This window comes from Podarcis raffonei, chromosome 8 (genome assembly GCF_027172205.1).
Source record: "Podarcis raffonei isolate rPodRaf1 chromosome 8, rPodRaf1.pri, whole genome shotgun sequence".
In the NCBI taxonomy this organism is placed as follows: domain Eukaryota; kingdom Metazoa; phylum Chordata; class Lepidosauria; order Squamata; family Lacertidae; genus Podarcis; species Podarcis raffonei.
This window is the reverse complement of record NC_070609.1, coordinates 24,833,066-24,850,579: the sequence shown is the minus strand read 5'-3', so window position 1 is coordinate 24,850,579 and position 17,514 is coordinate 24,833,066. Positions and strand designations below refer to the sequence as shown.

The 17,514-nt window shown below is 45.6% G+C and overlaps 1 protein-coding gene across 1 annotated transcript in view; it reads right to left on the bottom strand.

Moving 5' to 3' along the window:
• The window catches only part of OPRD1 (opioid receptor delta 1), a 42,847-nt gene extending 25,838 nt beyond the window's left edge, over positions 1-17,009 (bottom strand). The window contains exon 1 of the mRNA XM_053398615.1: positions 16,475-17,009. Within this exon, the coding sequence (XP_053254590.1) occupies positions 16,475-16,701 (227 nt within the window). The 5' untranslated portion in view covers positions 16,702-17,009. The remainder of the gene's footprint in view (positions 1-16,474) is intronic.
• Between the last annotated feature and the right edge of the window lie 505 nt (positions 17,010-17,514).

Below are 17,514 nucleotides of genomic sequence, written 5' to 3'. Positions count from 1 at the left end.
CAAATCTCTTCCTAATAATAGAATAGGGCATTCTCTCTTCCAGTGCCCTTCCTGTCGGCAGATGGCGCACTGATTCCTCCCCAGACGGCTTCGCCCTCCTCCCCGGGCACTTCCTCTTTTCTGAGGGGTGGGGGCGGCTGCCTGTAATGTCATCAACTTCCTTGTTTGATACTTCTCCTTTTTTCTCTGGGCCTCCTCATCTCTCTGATTGTAAGTGGTTTGAGCTATTTCCAACATCTATTCCAGCCCATGGCCGATGCACCCCTCATGCTTCTGGATTTTTTCTTTTGGCGAATATTGGACGCTGCTTGAGCTACAAAGGCAGCCTTTATAATGGGGCGTTGGCAATATCATCTGGGTTCTCCTCAAAGGTAGGGTTCTAATTTCTCCAATTGCACACATCAGCACTTGAAAAAGGCACATGTTGGACTGTATAAGTGCATGGTGGTGCTTCCCCACCCTGTCCTGGGGGGCTGGTGGGTCATACACTCTGCATAGAGGCATCATTGCAGTCCCACCCTTTTTCTGTGCCTTATGGGACTTATGGAGGGACACCCTGGTTGCTGCTAACAAATGGGAACTAACATCCACTTCTTTCACATAGGGTTGTACATACTGTTGCAATCTCAATTGTCTGATACTGTGTCCACATTTTTCCTTTCTTTGCTAACTCAATTAGTCCCTTCATAAACTCCTCATCATCCTCTTCCTCTTCGCTCTCTAATTCATCAACCTTGGAGGGTTCAGGCTGAGGGCCGGCTCCTCCCTAGTCCTGGGGCCCTGGGCCTGGGGGATTCGCTAGAGGGGCAGCTGGTGGAGCATAGGGTGGCGGCGGTTTAATGACTTTCCCCTCTTCTCCTTCCTCTCCTTCCGGCTCTGATATCACCGGAGGCTTTTCTGACTTCCCTGCCGGTCGGACTGCACATATTGTATTTTGTGGGGCGTCGCCTCGGCAGGCTTTCAGCCACGGTGGATTCTTTTCTACATTGATTTTCCAGGTAGAAATATAAGGGATCTGGTCTGGGTGGACCTTCAAGATATTTTGATATAGTGGGTTGATTAGTTGCAAATTAAATCTGCCCTCCAAGGGCCAATTAGTTCCTTGGGTGGGCCAATCAACCTCACATCCTCTCTCTTCTCAATTTGAACCCAATCATCATGCTTCGTAGCTGCTTTCCAGTTGGTTAAAAAACATTTCAGAGGACTACGTTAGCTTGCCCCAGACCCCATTTTTTTTTTTTTTTTTCAGATACTCCGCTCCTAACCGGGCTTAAGATCCTTTCACACACCAACCACTACAGACTGTGACTTGGCGAACTCTCGTTGCTAAGAAATGCACAGCCCTGCAATCGCTCGGCCAAGGGGACGCTAAGCCCCGGCCCACACTTGACAATTCAGCCACTGGAGTATCTGACATGCAACATACAAAACACACCCCAATATAATTCCAACATGCAACACACAAAACACACCAAAATAATTTTCCCTCTGTTTCCCCTTTCCCCAACCTTACTGGCGGCACTCTACTGCTCACAGCCAGGGGAAGCTGATCAGGCTTCCTACCACGCCCTTTCCCTTGGGCTTACCTGTTCCGCTGCGGACCCCTCCTTCGGCCGTCCTCTTTTCTCTCCCGACTGGGTGTCTCGGCTCAGGCACAGCGTGGCGATCTCCCCCTACGAACTGGCAGGGTGCGCGCTGGAGATTGCGAGCGCTGGTCCTGGTTGCTCACCCGGTCGAGTCTGGCCCCTCGGTCCACCTTTCGTGGGGTGGGGACCCATCCCGGACACGAGCCCCCAAAATGAAGCCTTAGATTAGCAGTACCCGGAGGTCCAGCGGTCCGCCAACCCCGTGGCCAGAGGGGAAAAACAATTCCAGAGACTTCTTGGTCAGAGAAAAGAGATTTATTGAGATCTGCGCAGAGGCAGCCAGTGGAGTCCTCTCCAAAGACTGGCTACGCCCAATTTCACATTTGCAAACTTTCTTATACCTTGAAAACACCCTTCCCTCCCCCAAGCTTCCCCAAAACCTCCTCCAATCAGCTGGCAAGTTTTAGCTTACTTCCTTATATGGCATATGGCTATCTAAACGCCCCTCCTTCCCTTGTTCGTGTGTTCTTCTCTTGCATTACTGCATCAGAGAGCATGTGCAGAGAGTACTGCAGTTTCTACTTAGCTGAGAGAAAAAAACAGGAAATGAGCTTCCCTGCTAGCCAGCAGAAAGAGGAAGTAGCTCCCAGCTTGCAAAGCCGCTGCTCGCTGTCTGCTAGCCGGCAGAAAGAGGAAGTGGGCCTCTTCCCAATTCAGCAAAGCAGGATAATATGCAATTTTAACAGAGCAATTTAGAAAAGAATTTATCAGAGCAGAACAATTTACTTAAATATAAAATACAGGGAATACCTTCCCTGTCCCTTCAAAAGAACTCGGTCTGTCCTTCCAAATGTAGCAAGCGTCTTAAACTGGTACAGCTAGCAAGCCATCAAATAGTACTGTACATCCTGGGACTCGCAGCCAACGGTATGACTTGTCACATATTTTTGTGCATGCCAAAGGTCACCTTAGGCTAGAGCCAGTCAGGGCCAGCCTGTCCATGAGGGGGACTGAGGCAGCTGCCTCAGGTGGCAAAATCCCAGGGGCATCACTGTGGGATCGCCCATCACCAGACAAGTGAGGAGAACCAGCAGTAGTGGTGTCTCCTAGGTTCCGGTGAAATCTCAAAAGAGCCCTGCAAAGATCTTGTGGGGCTCTTGTTAGATCTTGCTGGAACTCAGAACCCCCTGCTGCAGCTGCACATCCCTGGGAAATGAGGTTTTGATAGGAGCGCAGGTCAACACCTTCCCATTTTGCCTCAGGCGGCTTAATGGAATGGGCCACCCTGACTAGAGCAGTGTTGAGAGTGATATGTGCTGGGTCCCTCAAGGCAGCTTCTGTAAGTTCTCCATTTGGGTATCAGTAGGGCTGGTAAATAAAAGCCAGTGACCACTCTCAGCTGCGTGAACCTTATAGAAGTTTTAACAATGGCAGATTTTCACCCTGAGGTTCTTGTGGTAATAGGAAGCCATCTTATACCTGTTGGAGTTTGGTAAATGCATTGTGGTGCTGTGCAGAAAGAAACAGTCTGCAAATGTGCAGTGGGGAAATATGCACATTTGCATAATTTATGTTTATTTTGCATAATTTATTCCGGTTTTGCTGGTAATGAGGAAGGGCAAGGAGGCATGCACGACACTGAAGCTCTCTGGCTTCCGTGGTTTCAAAAAGCATCATTCATCATAAGGGCTAGAAATGAGCCGTTTCAAAAATGAAACCTGAGGTTCCAGATGAATTCTGCTGTCAATACCATATTCTTTGCTTTCTCTCCCCCCACAGATATATGAGATGCACATGAAATGCACTGAAATGCACTGGAGGATAAACCTTAAATAATAAACAATATTGGGATAGGAACTCACTTCAAACTCTGATACGTGTTTATATATTCATGGAGTGAATCAGGGCTGGAAGTCCACAACCTTGGCAAGAACAGTGACATTTGATTGGTCTCTCTTGGCAAATCCTAGGGCCACATCCACACCATACATTTAAAGGACTCTTATACCACTTTAACAGGCATGGCCTGTTAAATCCTGGGAATTGTAGTTTGTTAGGGACGTGGGTGGCGCTGTGGGTAAAACCTCAGCGCCTAGGACTTGCCGATCGCATGGTCGGCGGTTCAAATCCCCGCGGCGGGGTGAGCTCCCGTCGTTCGGTCCCTGCTCCTGCCCACCTAGCAGTTCGAAAGCACCCCCGGCTGCAAGTAGATAAATAGGTACCACTTTGTCACGCTGGCCATGTGACCCGGAAGTGTCTACGGACAGCGCTGGCTCCCGGCCTCTAGAGTGAGATGAGCGCACAACCCTAGAGTCTGTCAAGACTGGCCCGTACGGGCAGGGGTACCTTTACCTCTACCTTTAAGGGTGCTGAGAGTGGTTAGGAGACCCCTATTCCCCGCACAGAGCTACGATTTCCAGAGTTCTTTAACAACTGGTCCTTCTTCCCAGGGGAATCTAGAACTTGTAACCCTGTGAGGCGAGTTGGAGCTCCTGACAACTCTCAACAGCCTTAACAAACTACAGTTCCCAGAGTTCTTTGGGGGAAGCCATGGCTGTTAAGGTAGCCTAAAGCACTTGAAAAGTACGGCACAAGTGTGACCTGGGGGAAATGATTATAGGAACAATAGCATGGTTGATTATCTTTGATGGTATAGATTTCAGAGCTTCATAGAGAAACACAGTGAAAGACGCAGTAGTTCCACTCTGTAGTTTCCCAGTGTGATTGCCACAGTCTCTATAGTTCCTTCCACTACTATCTAGGCAGATGTAAAGACTTCTGCCCACATTCTCCAACTTTGTGGCATGTTTACAAACCACAAAGGTGACAGAATAGGCATCAAAAAGCAGTAGAACACATCCGTTGCATGCAGAAGGAAGACCCCACCTTCATTGGCTGGCATCGTAAAAGGATTGGGTAGCAGGGGAAATGAAAGGCCTCTAGCTGAGAGCTCAAAGAGTGGCTGCCAGTCAGAGTAAACAATACGGGGCTAGGTAATCCCATGGTCTGATGCTGGATAAGGCAGCTTGGCAAGTTCATCAACCATCTAAGAGACTAGCCATTATTTTCATACTGAACCACATGGTTGGAAGTCTGTCAGCCTGAATTAACAGTCTCTGGAGATTTTTAATGGAATTTATAACCCAACCTTCACGCTGAAGGAACCCAGGATGGCAAACACATACGCTTTTTTAAAAGCCTTCTAAAACATCTGAAAACAGCTAAAACATCTTTAGGTAAACTAGCCATAACAATTCAATTACATCTCTTTTAAATCTATTTAACATTCCATTTATAGTCTACCTTTGCTCCAAAAAGCTCAAGATGGCATACATGGTTCTCCCTGATCCTCATTTTATCCTCACAAAAATCCTGTGAGGTTGGTTAGGCTGAGTCAGAGACTGGTCCAAGGTCACCCAGTGAGCTTTATGGCCAAGTGGAAATTTGACTTCTGACCTCTCAGCTCCTACTGCAACACTTTAACCACTATACCACACTGGCTCCCAACTTGGTATTACTGGGAACAGTTTTTTCTGCAGCATAACTTCAGTATTCCAAGTGGTTTTCATCTGCATTCTATTCAGTGAGGCAAATTATTGGTAACCCCATTTCACAGATGTGGATCTGAAGGATGAAAGGTATTGCCATTTTGCCAAGCCCATTTCATGAAGCCACATTTGATCATGGATTTTCCCATCCCTAGTGATACATCCAGAAGATCGCACAAGCCCATCTTTAAAAGACCTCCTTCTGATGCCATGTTTATCTTGAAGATAAAGAAAACAAGCTACAAACATTCCATCAGAGTAAATCTGCTGAAGGATGTATACTGGCCATGTGGGGAGCCAAAGCAAGTGGTGTGTGGGAGAAGTCCAATTCCATTCTCATCTGAAGGTGGGCCTGCCTAATTGATACTTTCCTAAACAACACACAAACCCAAACATAGCCATTATTTGCAACCCACGCTGCCTGAATTTTGCCGTGCAGTATATCAGCCAAACAATGTATACAAAATGCATATTCTAAGGTAAAATGTGCACCAAAATACATTAGTTTAGAGGAAAACACTTCACATAAATATGTATATTAGACCAAATTGCTTACAAAAAAGGGAGATGTTTGCATAAAACTGCTGAAGAATTCTCATGATGACCTAAATAATAATAATAACAACAATTACAAACTGGTGTAAAAATCTGGAGAGCTGAACTTATGAGTGGAAAGATGAGAAAGATGAGAAAATGAGAGAAACAAAAATTGATGGATTTGCCAATCTTTAGCTGGGCCACCTGCTTTTCTCTTTCCCCCCATAGCCCATCTCTCTCTCTCTCTCTCTCTCTCTCTCTCTCTCTCTCTCTCCACAATTATCAAACTACTGGGGGGGGGGGGAGAAGGGAGATTACTCCTGCCAGAGGTCTGACCCAGTCACTTCTAGAGGGCTGTTGTTACGAGGGCCGCATAAAAAGTGTCTGAGGGCCACAGGTTGACTGCCCTTTGTTACAGTACATAAACCTGATGTGTGCTTAGAAGAGCCATACCTTTTGAGAAGTATTAAAACACAAACCTGTAACCTTGGTAAATAAAGGCAAACTCCCATTGCACCTGGCCACTGTGCCATACATAGTACCTGCAAGATTAATCTTTCCTAATAAAACTCTGGCCCTGGATGTTAGTCCCCTTTGGGAGCTAGACCAGAGAGAAGGTTAATAAGTGCTCAACCACCAAGCAGGCAAGGTTGTTTACAGCCTCAATAGAGGCAGCATTTTATAGGGTGGGTTTTATTTTCCTCTGGTGAGTCACTGCCGATTTCGTTCTCAGCCAAAGCCAAGCCAGAACGACCTTGCAGTGTGGTTGCTATATTCTAAGTGTGATAGCAGAAGAAGAAAGAAGGAAGGAAGATAAGAAAGGTGAATAAAGAGAATTGGGACAGGCTAAAATGTAAAATTCAGCTGTGCTGGCTAATTTCTCCATCTCCTGTGGGTTGTGCTGTGTATACCTAAACACAGGGCTTAGGGCTCATCCACGCTCCCACTTGTCCATGCCTAGGAAGCAAGGGTCTGAGCAGTTTCCTGTTTGCCCCGCTCCTGTGCCAGTGCTAAATTGGAGCAAATGTCAAGCTGGAGAAAACCCAAATTGCCCTTTGCTCTGATTGAGTGCTAAAGAGCCATTTTCCCAGGAGGAAAGCAGCAGGATGAGAGGACTTGTGGATTGCCCTTTAGTGTACCGCCCAGACTAGACTTAGACTAACATTTGTCATCTTTTTGGGCTTCCTGGAAAGCAAGGATTCTGGAGCAGCCTCTAAGTGGTAACTGTTTTGGTCATTAACCTCAGTTCACTTCATAGATGTGCACTTCATTCTTCATTTATCAGTGAATATGGGTGCTCTGGACAGAATGGGTGGAAGTGGGAGGGGAGCGGTTTTCTTTCGGGGTCTTTCTTGACTTCTCACAAACCTTTTCTAATGGTTTGCAGCTGAGTTGGGGAACAACCAGAAGAAGTGTTCTGAACTGACTGTGGTACCTGAGCCATTTTCAAAGGCAGCCCCATGAAGATCCCATTGCGGTAGTCCAGCATCAAGTTCCTCAGGGCATAGATGATTGTGACCAAACTCTCTCTGCCCTGGTGTGCAGACCTCTTGGAAGGAAATTTGACATAGACTCTGGCAATGGCTTGCTGTGTCCAGTGGGGCTCTTTCCCATGTAAAAGGTAAAGGGTAAAGGGACCCCTAACCATTAAGTCCAGTTGTGACCGACTCTGGGGTTGCGGCGCTCATCTCACTTTACTGGCTGAGGGAGCCAGCGTACAGCTTCCTGGTCATGTGGCCAGCATGACTAAGCCGCTTCTGGCGAACCACAGCAGCACACGGAAACACCGTTTACCTTCCCGCCGGAGCAGTACCTATTTATCTACTTGCACTTTGAGGTGCTTTCGAACTGCTAGGTTGGCAGGAGCAGCTCACCCCGTCGCGGGGATTCAAACTGCCAACCTTCTGATCAGCAGTCCTAGGCTCTGTGGTTTAACCCACAGCGCCACCCGCGTCCCCCTCTTTCTCATGTAAACAGGCCTAAAATCACAGACTTAGGAAGGAGGGGAGATTCAGGAACACTCTTCTATACAACTAAAGTGCGGAGCCTTGTCTTCTTTTGCATCTGGCTACCAGAGAAAAGAGGTGTTGGGCCTCATGCAAAGCAACACATTGAAAGTCTACTCCTGCGGATATAATATCACAGCCTTTGTCTATGCTCTTTGAGAATTCTTGGAGAATGGGTGAGGTCTTTGCAGACTGGAGGTGGGCAAATGTCCCCCTTTTCAAAAAAAGGGGGGGGGGAGAAGACCCAGGTAACTATCAACCAGTGAGCTTGACATGGATGGTGGGTGGGAAGCAAGATCAGGGCAAAGAGCTTGGCCATGCCCTGGAGGAGAGCCATGGCTCAGTGAGCACAGCACACTCTTGTTTTGCATGCAAGAAATCCCTGGTTCAATCCTTGGCATTTCCAGGAAGCGGTAGAAAAGAGTTCCCTTTTAACAGCACCCTTAACAAACTACTTTTCCCAGAATTCTTTGGGGAAAGCCATGGTTGTTTAAAGTGGTATGATACTGCTTTAAATGTTTAGTACCAATGAGGTCTCTCTCTCTCTCTCTCTCTCTCTCTCTCTCTCTCTCTCTCTCTCCTCTCCCTCTCCCTCTCCCTCTCTCCCTCTCTCTCCCCACTTTGCCTCCTTCCACTTACACAGGGTTTCTCTTCTTACTTCCATTGCCCTCTGTTTGGGGCTCCATGGAATTAGGCACAAGGTTACAAGTGTCCCACTCCAGGTGGGTCTGACCCAGTATATGGCCACTTCCTATGTCTCTATCCCTTTCTGCAATGATCACCAGAAATGGTTTGCCTGGAGAGGTGGGACCTATGCTGGCAGGGAGCTTGGTGTATGTTAATCATGGTACTTAACTAGAAGGAAAAGCCATTACATAGAAAATGGAACTGGTTTGGCGAGCTTGCTCATATATTACACACACACACACACACTCTAACAGGTTTTGGGAAGAGCACTGGGTATCATCCAGACGGACACCCCCCCATCTCATAGCAGTATACTATTTTTTGCAAACAATTTCCCCTAATATAATGCATTTTATGTGCCGTTTCCACTAATTCCCCCATGATAATTTTGTTTCCGTTCACATATTGCTTTAAAATGTGTGAAAGAGGTAGTTTGCCATTCAAATGCAAGCAAAATCAAATTTCTCCCCCCATTTGTAGTTCTGAGATATCGCAGATGTTTCTCTCCCATGATCCTGCACATAGGTCAAGGAAGCACTTACAGACCTATTTCCTTTTATCCCCAGGTTAACACTGGGAGCTGGTAAGTTGCACAGGCCACCCGGTGAGCTTCATGTCTTATCAAGGATTTGAACCCAGATCTGCCACATCCTGCATGCACACTCATCCTGCTAGCTTAACAATTCTGTGTCCTAGTTTCCCTATATGTATAAAAGGAGAATCCTATCTATGATGTGCTTTGAAATCAGAAGCGCAGACATTCGGTGCTAAACGTTAGTCAGCTAGCCTAAGGGGTGGGAAAAGATAACAGCTGGCACAATTTAGAACCACTGAGACTGTAAATGTGTGAAATTGGCATTTCAAAGGATAGAACTGGCACTTGGGAAGAACTGAAGAAAATGACCCTGAAATAGCAGAGGCATCAGCAAAGGAGCAGGAAGCAAGATATGGGGTAGTTGTATAATTCCTGTCCTTAAAAAAGCAAAACAAAACATTTCACCCCATCCTAGAAGTCAGAGTTGGGGAACGTGAGGCTCTACAGATGTTGGATTCTAGCTCCCATCAGCCCCAGCCAGCATGGCCAGCTACGAGGGATGATGGGAGTTGTAGTCCAGCAATTTCTGGAGGATCTCCGGTTCCTTATCCCTGTATTAAAGGCAGAAAGAAATGGGTTCTGTGCTGGACTCCAGAGGCTCACAGATTTCCCCTGCTAAAACGTGTTGATTGGAAAGTCCCATTGATTTCAGTGCAGGGATGGAATTTGTAGGGTGGGGGAAGAAACCGACCTATGCAGATATCTTAAAGAGATGATGATTCTAGCTGGCTTCTGGAAGGAAAACAGCTGGCGGTCAGTGCTATTCCCCGAACTGGATGGAAGTAAGAAGGCAGGCAAGATGTTAAATTTTTATATGCAACAACTGCGGCAAGAGTATTATTAGCCCAGAAATGGAAACAAGAAGAAATTCCTACGAAAGAAGAATGGCAGACGAAATTAATGGACTATGCAGAATTGGACAAAATGACAGGAAGGATTCGAAACCTGTGGGACCAGAGATTTACAGAAGGTTGGAAGAAGTATATGAATTATTTGAAGAGCAACTGTAATCAACAAATTACGCTAGTAGGATTACAAGAAGTTTTGTATACGAAGTGTTACAAAGTATAAAAAGATAGAGATATTGGTTATGAGTTTGAAATGTAATAGGGAGGATAAGAAATGCATACTGAGAGATTAGATTGGAAAATTTTCAGACAGGATTGATGGAAGTCAAAAATTTGAATAAGATGTAAAATTGTGTTTAATTACTGTTGAAAATGATATGTTAAAAAAACTAATAAAAATTATATTTTTTTAAAAAAAGGAAGTAAGAAGGCAGGCAGGTGGAGGCTGATGAAGGGCAGAAAAAGGTTGGTGGGGCAGTGTCCCCATTTGTCCTGACAGGCCAGCCTCTATTGGTAAATGGACACCTGGGAACCTTGACTGATCAAGGCTCTTGGACAGCTGTTTTTCCCCCTGTTTCCATGGAATAAACCCACTTCAAATAATACTGTGTGTTTGTTCACTGAAGAATAAAGTAGTGGGAACACTTCTCTCTCTCTTAAAACATAGGCTACTGTTTATATTTATCAAAGAGACCATCAGAATAATTCCCAGGAGATGACAGAAGCTTTGGTTGACCAGGCTGCCAGTGAAAGTTTTCAGCTTAATGTGCTGCAACTGTGAAAAAGGAAAATGTCACTCTGTTGGGAAAAGAACTTAAAAGAAAACAGCAGGCCTTGCAGCTCCATTATAGAGTCTAAGAGTGTTTGCAGAACACTCTGTGCTGTTGGAATTACCGCATTTTAAAAATGTTCTGAGAGAGCTGCAGAAGATGCGCACACACAAAATGCCCAGCAAAAAGGATCACATCTTGCTTACAGGGAACGATCAGCATCTTCCTTGCAAAGAAAGGCTTAAGCCAGACATGGGGAACCTTCAGCCCTCCAGATGTTGCTGAACTACAACTCCTATAAACCCTGGCCATTGTCCATGCTTACTTGGGCTGATGGGAGTTGTAGTTCTGGGCCAAAGTTTCCCGACGCCTGCATTAAGCAGCTGCCAATATTTCACTTGGGAAAGAAGCAAGCTGGGCATGCCAGGGCAGAGAGCTGTGAAAATTGTGAATGATGTGGAGATTGCAAAGGGAAGTAAATGTCAACATATTGTAATCCAATGATTTTGACTGGCTAGAAGTGGCACTGTTAATCAGTGCTATTGTCTGACAAGTTTGCAAAATCAAAAACTCCAAGAAATGCAGACGTTACCTGTGGGATTCATTGCTATAGGCCAGGGGTGAAGAATGCTTTGTCTTGTTGAAGGCTGCATTCCCTTGGGCAAAACCTTCTTAATTTATGTTTCCATCTCTATTCCGCCTGTTCTTTGAGATCAATCTATACCACTGCCCAGAGAAAGAGAGAGCAGAAGCTCATCCTCTCATTCCACATAGGAGAAGGGTCATAGCTCAGTGGTAGATCATCTACTTTGCATGCAGAATGACCCAGGTTCAATCCCTAACATCTCCAGGTAGAGCTAGGAATGTCCCCTGCCTGAAGGCCTGGAGAGCTGCTCAGTGTAGACAATAGAAATACTGATGGACCAATGATTTGATTCAGCATAATGCAGCTTCTTATGTTCTGGTAACTGCTCACATGTTTGGAGAGAGCATATAAACAGGCAGTGACATCAAGGAGGTGGAGTGCCAGGGAACTCTTGGGATTGACTAGTGGTCTTCTACTGGGATGTGGGCCTCAGCAGATGCCTCACATTGCTGACCCCAAGTACTGGATCCAATTGTAAGTCATGACCCATTGCTGGTTGAAGAACAGGGAACCTATGGGATAAAGCCACCAGACACTATCCGTAGCTCCTAATTAGCCCTCGTAGTTACTAGGCAACTCTAAATGTGCGCAGCACTCCAAAACTCAAACTCAATTAAAAATATTATGTCTGAAGAGTATATATAATCCTTTCTGGTTGTCTCCCTGGTGGTTTTTAAAAGAAATCATTTGTGCTCCTCCGCAGCAACTGGGATCTCTGTCATTCTGCTGCTGTTGAGAAAGTTGACTCCGCAGGAGGGGATTTGTTACAATTCTCAACATGCTCAGGATTACATTTGCCAGTTCTGATCATCATATACAGCTTAACCATAGCTTTCCGACTAGTGCAGCTTTTTCAGCAGGGGTTTCAATGAGAGCAGAGCCAAATTGTCACAGGGTACTTTGCCCTTCCCCACCCTACACCTGAGAAATTTTCCACGATTTGCTCTTTCATCTAGGAAAAGAAAGGCAATTTGCAGAATTCCACCCCCCAACCGGAATACTCTCTGCCATTCATTGGGGGTGGGGGAAGAGGGAGTTTAGTTGCTTCCATTCCACCAACTGTTCCACCCAGCACTACACTGGAGCAATACTAGGCCTGGGCCATAGTGCAGGATGCAAAATGGTGGCAGTGCTGCCAAGCCCACAGCTGAGTGGTTGGGCATCTGCTTTACATGCAGAAGGTTCAATCCTCAGCATCTCCAGCAGAGCTGGGAATGTTCGCTGCCTGAAACCCCTGAGATTGGCTGCCACTCAGTGTTGGCAATACTGAGTTAGATGGGCAGGTGGTGTAGGCAGCTTCCTCTATTCCTAAAGCTGTTGCTGGTACTTGCAGCAGAAAACAATTAAAACTTTGATGCTGCTACTGCTAATGGTGAGCCCCATCCCCAAGGAACAGTTGGAGAATTTCCACACCCTCTGGAGAAATTCACTGGAATTTCTCTGTCTTCAAATAAAGGTAGAGAATGCAAAGAGTTCTGGAATGCTGTGTGTATAGCTCTGGTAGTCACACTTCAAAATATATATTTATAGACTGCCTCTCACATCAAGCACCCACTTATACCTCAATTGCCAGAATTTGTTTCATTTTTTTAAATAAAAAAGTCTGAATAATTATATGCCAAAGAAGTATATTACACTTACAACAATAAAGAGCCAAGAGTTATGTGATTCTATTCTTTTGCACCATCGTTTTTCAAGTATTACTACATGAACATTTTTATACATCTGTACGTATTGCTGTTTGCATCTGTTTATGTGCTAGTTACTTTAGGAAACCTGGAGTATAGATGAGCATCATATTGCCTGCATAAGAAAGTGAGAATTGTTCTCTCTCTTTTTTCTTTTTTTCTTTTTGCAGAACCAGTAAAGAAACATCTTCCTTCACATGGAGAGCAAAGAGTCATATGGGAAATAAAGAAAATCCATGCAGACCAGCTTGACATTTAGATGTCCAGAAAATCCCATGAAATTCACCTAGTCCAACCCCTGCTCCACACAGGATCTGCAATACAGTCTGCAACCAGTGGTGGCTTGTGCCCATTGGGACTGGTAGTGCTGAAGGCAGGGAGACCAACAGCATATGGAGTCAGAGCCAAGGACAGGCAGGGCCAAACCACTGTAGTGATGCTCCACATCCTCCTCTCTGCTGAATTCTACAAGGGCAACACTGAGCCACAGCCACCCCTGGACTGTTGAAGGCAAGAAGTGGGGGTTGGCTGAGGTTGGTGGAGCAGTGCCCCATTTGTCCTGATGAGCCAGCCTCCCCTGACTGCAACGACAGCATCCCTGACAGATGCCTGCCCAGCTTCTGCTTAAATTCCATCAGTGAAGAAGAACTCAGCGCTTCTGTTTCACTGCAAAACAACTCTTAACATTAGGAAGTGTCTCCTAATGTCTAGCTAGAAGATGTGTCCCTGCAATTTCCACCCACTGGTTCTTAAGCTGCACCTCTGTCCCATCCCAAAGCAACATTCTTGGAATGGGAAAGCCAGTAAACCTAAATAGGAGTAGGGGAACTTTGGCCCTTCAGCTCCCCACCCCACTTGTAAGGGCTCCAAGTTGCTGTACTTGTGCCACTGACACTCTGCTATCTCACCTCAATAACCACCACTGGTCACACATTGCCAGGCAATTTTGAGAGTTTGGGGGAAGAAAACCAGGAGACACATATGCAACATCCCCCCCCCCAAATTTTAATTTCCTAAGTAGAATTTGCATTTTCTAACCACAAAATTTGATGACCTTGTTATGCAAAGTTAGAATCTTCTGACTCCAGGAATCTTGTAGCCTTGCCAGAGCTTCCACTTTTGCCAAATACAGAGGGAGGATGTGAATCTAAGGATGACTCTTCTCTCTCTTTTAGATTGTTGTATGCATGGGTACAGATCACTTCTGCCTACTATCTTGGATATTCTACACAAAGCATGACTCAGAAAAAAACATAGAAAAACAGCAAAGGTATAGCATGCAGATCAAGGGAAGTAATAGTACTGTTCTAGTCTGTCTTGGTCAGACCACACCTGCAATGCTGTATGTAGTTCTGGGTGCCACAATTTAAGAAGGACATTGACAAGCTGGAACATGTGCAGAGGAAGGCGACCAGGATGACCAAGGGTCTGCAAACCAAGCCTTAAGAGGAATGGCTGAAGGAGTAGGGTATGTTTAGCCTGGAAAAGAGGGGACTGAGAGGAGATATGATAGCCATCTTTAAATATCTGTAGGGCTGTTACATAGAAAAGGAAACAAGCTTGTTTTCTCTTGCTCCAAAGGGTAGGACCAATAGATTCAAGTTACAAGAAAAGAGATTATGACTAAGCATCAGGAAGAACTTTCTGATGGTAAGGGTTGTTCAACAGTAGAATAGACTCCCTTGGGAGATGCTGGACTCTCCTTGCTTGGCGGTTTTTAAAGCAGAGGTTGGATGGCCATCTGTCATGCATTATCTAGTTGAGATTCCTGTGTTGCAAAGAGTTGAGCTAGATAACCCTCAGTGTCCCCTCCAACTCTACAATTCCATGACTCTATGAACATTAGAATGAGCATTCTTCACTGCAATCCTCCCCTCCAAATGTGTGAATGGTAACAGCCTCCCAACGAACCATGATTTTCATGGGATGCAGGTCTGTGCAGATGTACACATGTGTTGCAAAACAAGTACCTCAAAATAAAAAGCCACTATGAGTCACTCTCTTGTTTGCCCAAACCCCTTAACACCTGAGGAACTTGCTTTATGGAGGCTACATATGAGCACAAGTGATGTTAGAAAACAGTTAATGCAAAATACAATTTTGAGAGCGAAGCTCTCACCATAACCCTAAGCATGAGAGTAAAATCATTGCTTGTGCTGCCCTAATTACCTCCACTCAAGATTAAAATACTGGGCTGGATGGAAAAATGATTTGCTTTTGTATACAAGACAGTTTCTTATATTCATTAGACAGGAAGCATTTTGACGGCACAGAGTAAGCATTTAAGGAAGCAGCAGAATTCATTCTGTTGATCCAGTGGCAGAATTTATTACATAAGATTGTGATTTCATGGATAGTCCTGCTGAGTATGGTTACCCCTGCCACTTCAACAAGAGGCACCTGCTGCTGTAAATGTCTCCTTACAATAAAAAGACTGCATTGCTTATTCATTTCATTTATGAATTGCTTCCCTTAAAGCATCCCAAAGTGATTTAACCATCAAAACGCATAGAAAAAACACTTCCAATTTCATTTATTATGAACCAATCCAAGAGTCAAAGGAACATGCCATGTTCAAGATAAGTAGGTGCTTATACATGCATGATACACACATTGTGTATGTACAGTATACTCGCACTGCAATGAAATCAGAGTTGGCACTCTTGCATGCAGGCACATGTGGTCAATGTGAAAGAACTAAATCATGTTCCCCCACACCCAGTTCATAAACACTCAGATCAATATATCTAGTATTCATTGTGCAGCTGGTCTCTCGGATTAGAAGCTACTCCAATAGAAAGGCAATTTCCTGTTATGAAATGCCCCCCTCCACTCAAATGCACCCACATATAATATCCACAGAATGGACAGAATCATAGAGCCCATACATAAAATCAAAGTCCCGTGCAATGAACTGTGATTGCCTGTCCCAACCCCCATAATAACATATGGTCCTCTTGTTGTTTTGCATTCACAAGTGCACACATTAAGTCTGTGATCCTATGCTTAGTATGCAAGCCCCACTGAATTCAGCTTCTAAGCTAACGTGCCTAGGATCGCGCTGGAAGACAAAACTGTCTCCTGAAGCTGAAAGAAATCCCCACGTTCTAATATCCTGCTGCTCTGCCCCCTTCCATATAGTAGTAATATATTGCTTAACGCAGAGGCAAGGTAGGGTCCTCAGCCAATCCGAAAATATCTGGATTTCTTAGGTGAGAGGGTACTTGATGCAGCATGCTACATTCTCTCCCAGACACAATCTGCATTATCCCATACATTCTCTCTCCGCCCACTTATCTTTATGATTGTATTACACACCGTTCAGTGAACATGCACGTGATGTCTTTCTTCCCCAGACACGCACACATGCACACACTTTTCTCTCCAAGTTAGTGCCACATACACTTCTACCGATCATCCTACACAATACACAGCATAGCCTCTTGCTGTCCTCGCTGCCTCTATATTCCTTGGGGCGCCCAGCCAAGGGGAGACGTGCATAGGACTTTCCCGTGGAAGCATCTAGGGATAAGCCCCTTAGATCCCGGCTATCCTGCCCTTACCTGACAATGCCGTACATGACCAGGATGTTCCCCAAAAGCCCCACCACGCAGACGACTGAATACAGGGCAGTGATGGCGATGGCGATGATGATTGAAGTCGTGTTCTTGATCGGGGACTGACTCGTGGCGTTGGACGTCGTGAGAGAAGTCGACCCGAAGTCTTGAAAGGTGCTGTTGTAGGGGAAATCGGGGTAGGGTTCAGCACCGGGAAAGGTGGACGGCTCCATCTCTGCCGGGAGCTTCTGGATCCCACCCCGAGGTCGGGCAGACGGGGAATACTACAGGCTTCCTGGGAGCTGTCCCGTCCTGGTGGTGCTGAAATAAGCGAAGTGCATCGAAATAAACCCAAAACTTAACCAGGGGGTGAGGTGGGGAGTTGCCTACCAAGGTAACGACGGGCTCTCTCAGTAGCAACTATGCTAGCCAGAAAGGTCTGACATCTCCTCTAGTCTTTCTGCAAATACTGTTACAGACACAGCACTGCCCTCCCTCCTTCCTTGGTCTGCTGCTGAGCATCAGAAACCGTGAATCTGCAAGCTCTCCTAATGGTTGTGATTTCTTTCTCTCTCCCCCCCTCTTTTTTAAAAAAAGGAGGGGATATCTGACATCTCTCTTGGACGTCGGGAACGACGTACGGGGCTGCAGATTAAAGGGAGGGGGCTGCCCATCAAAACCCTTTAAGGACTAGTGGGGAGAGCAATTTTACACATTGCTCTCAGCTGCCTTGGAAATGCGGTGCCCCTGCCTAACGCGTGTTTCTTAGGGAGCTGCTGATATCATTAGAGATCTCTAATAGATGTTAACAATGGAGGCATCTATTAGAGATGTTTAACTGCATTTGAATGGGGGGGGAAGGGTTGGAGAAGGTTTCCAGTGAATTTATCGTGGAACATCCAAGCAAAACAGCCACTTTATTTTCTTTCTTTTTAAGGCTAATTATAGATGGAAGAAACAGCCACTATGTTCCACCAGAAGCAGTGGAATTGGTTAGCATTAAGCACACAACGTCGGAATAGCAAAAGCACCCAGAGAGGCATTGT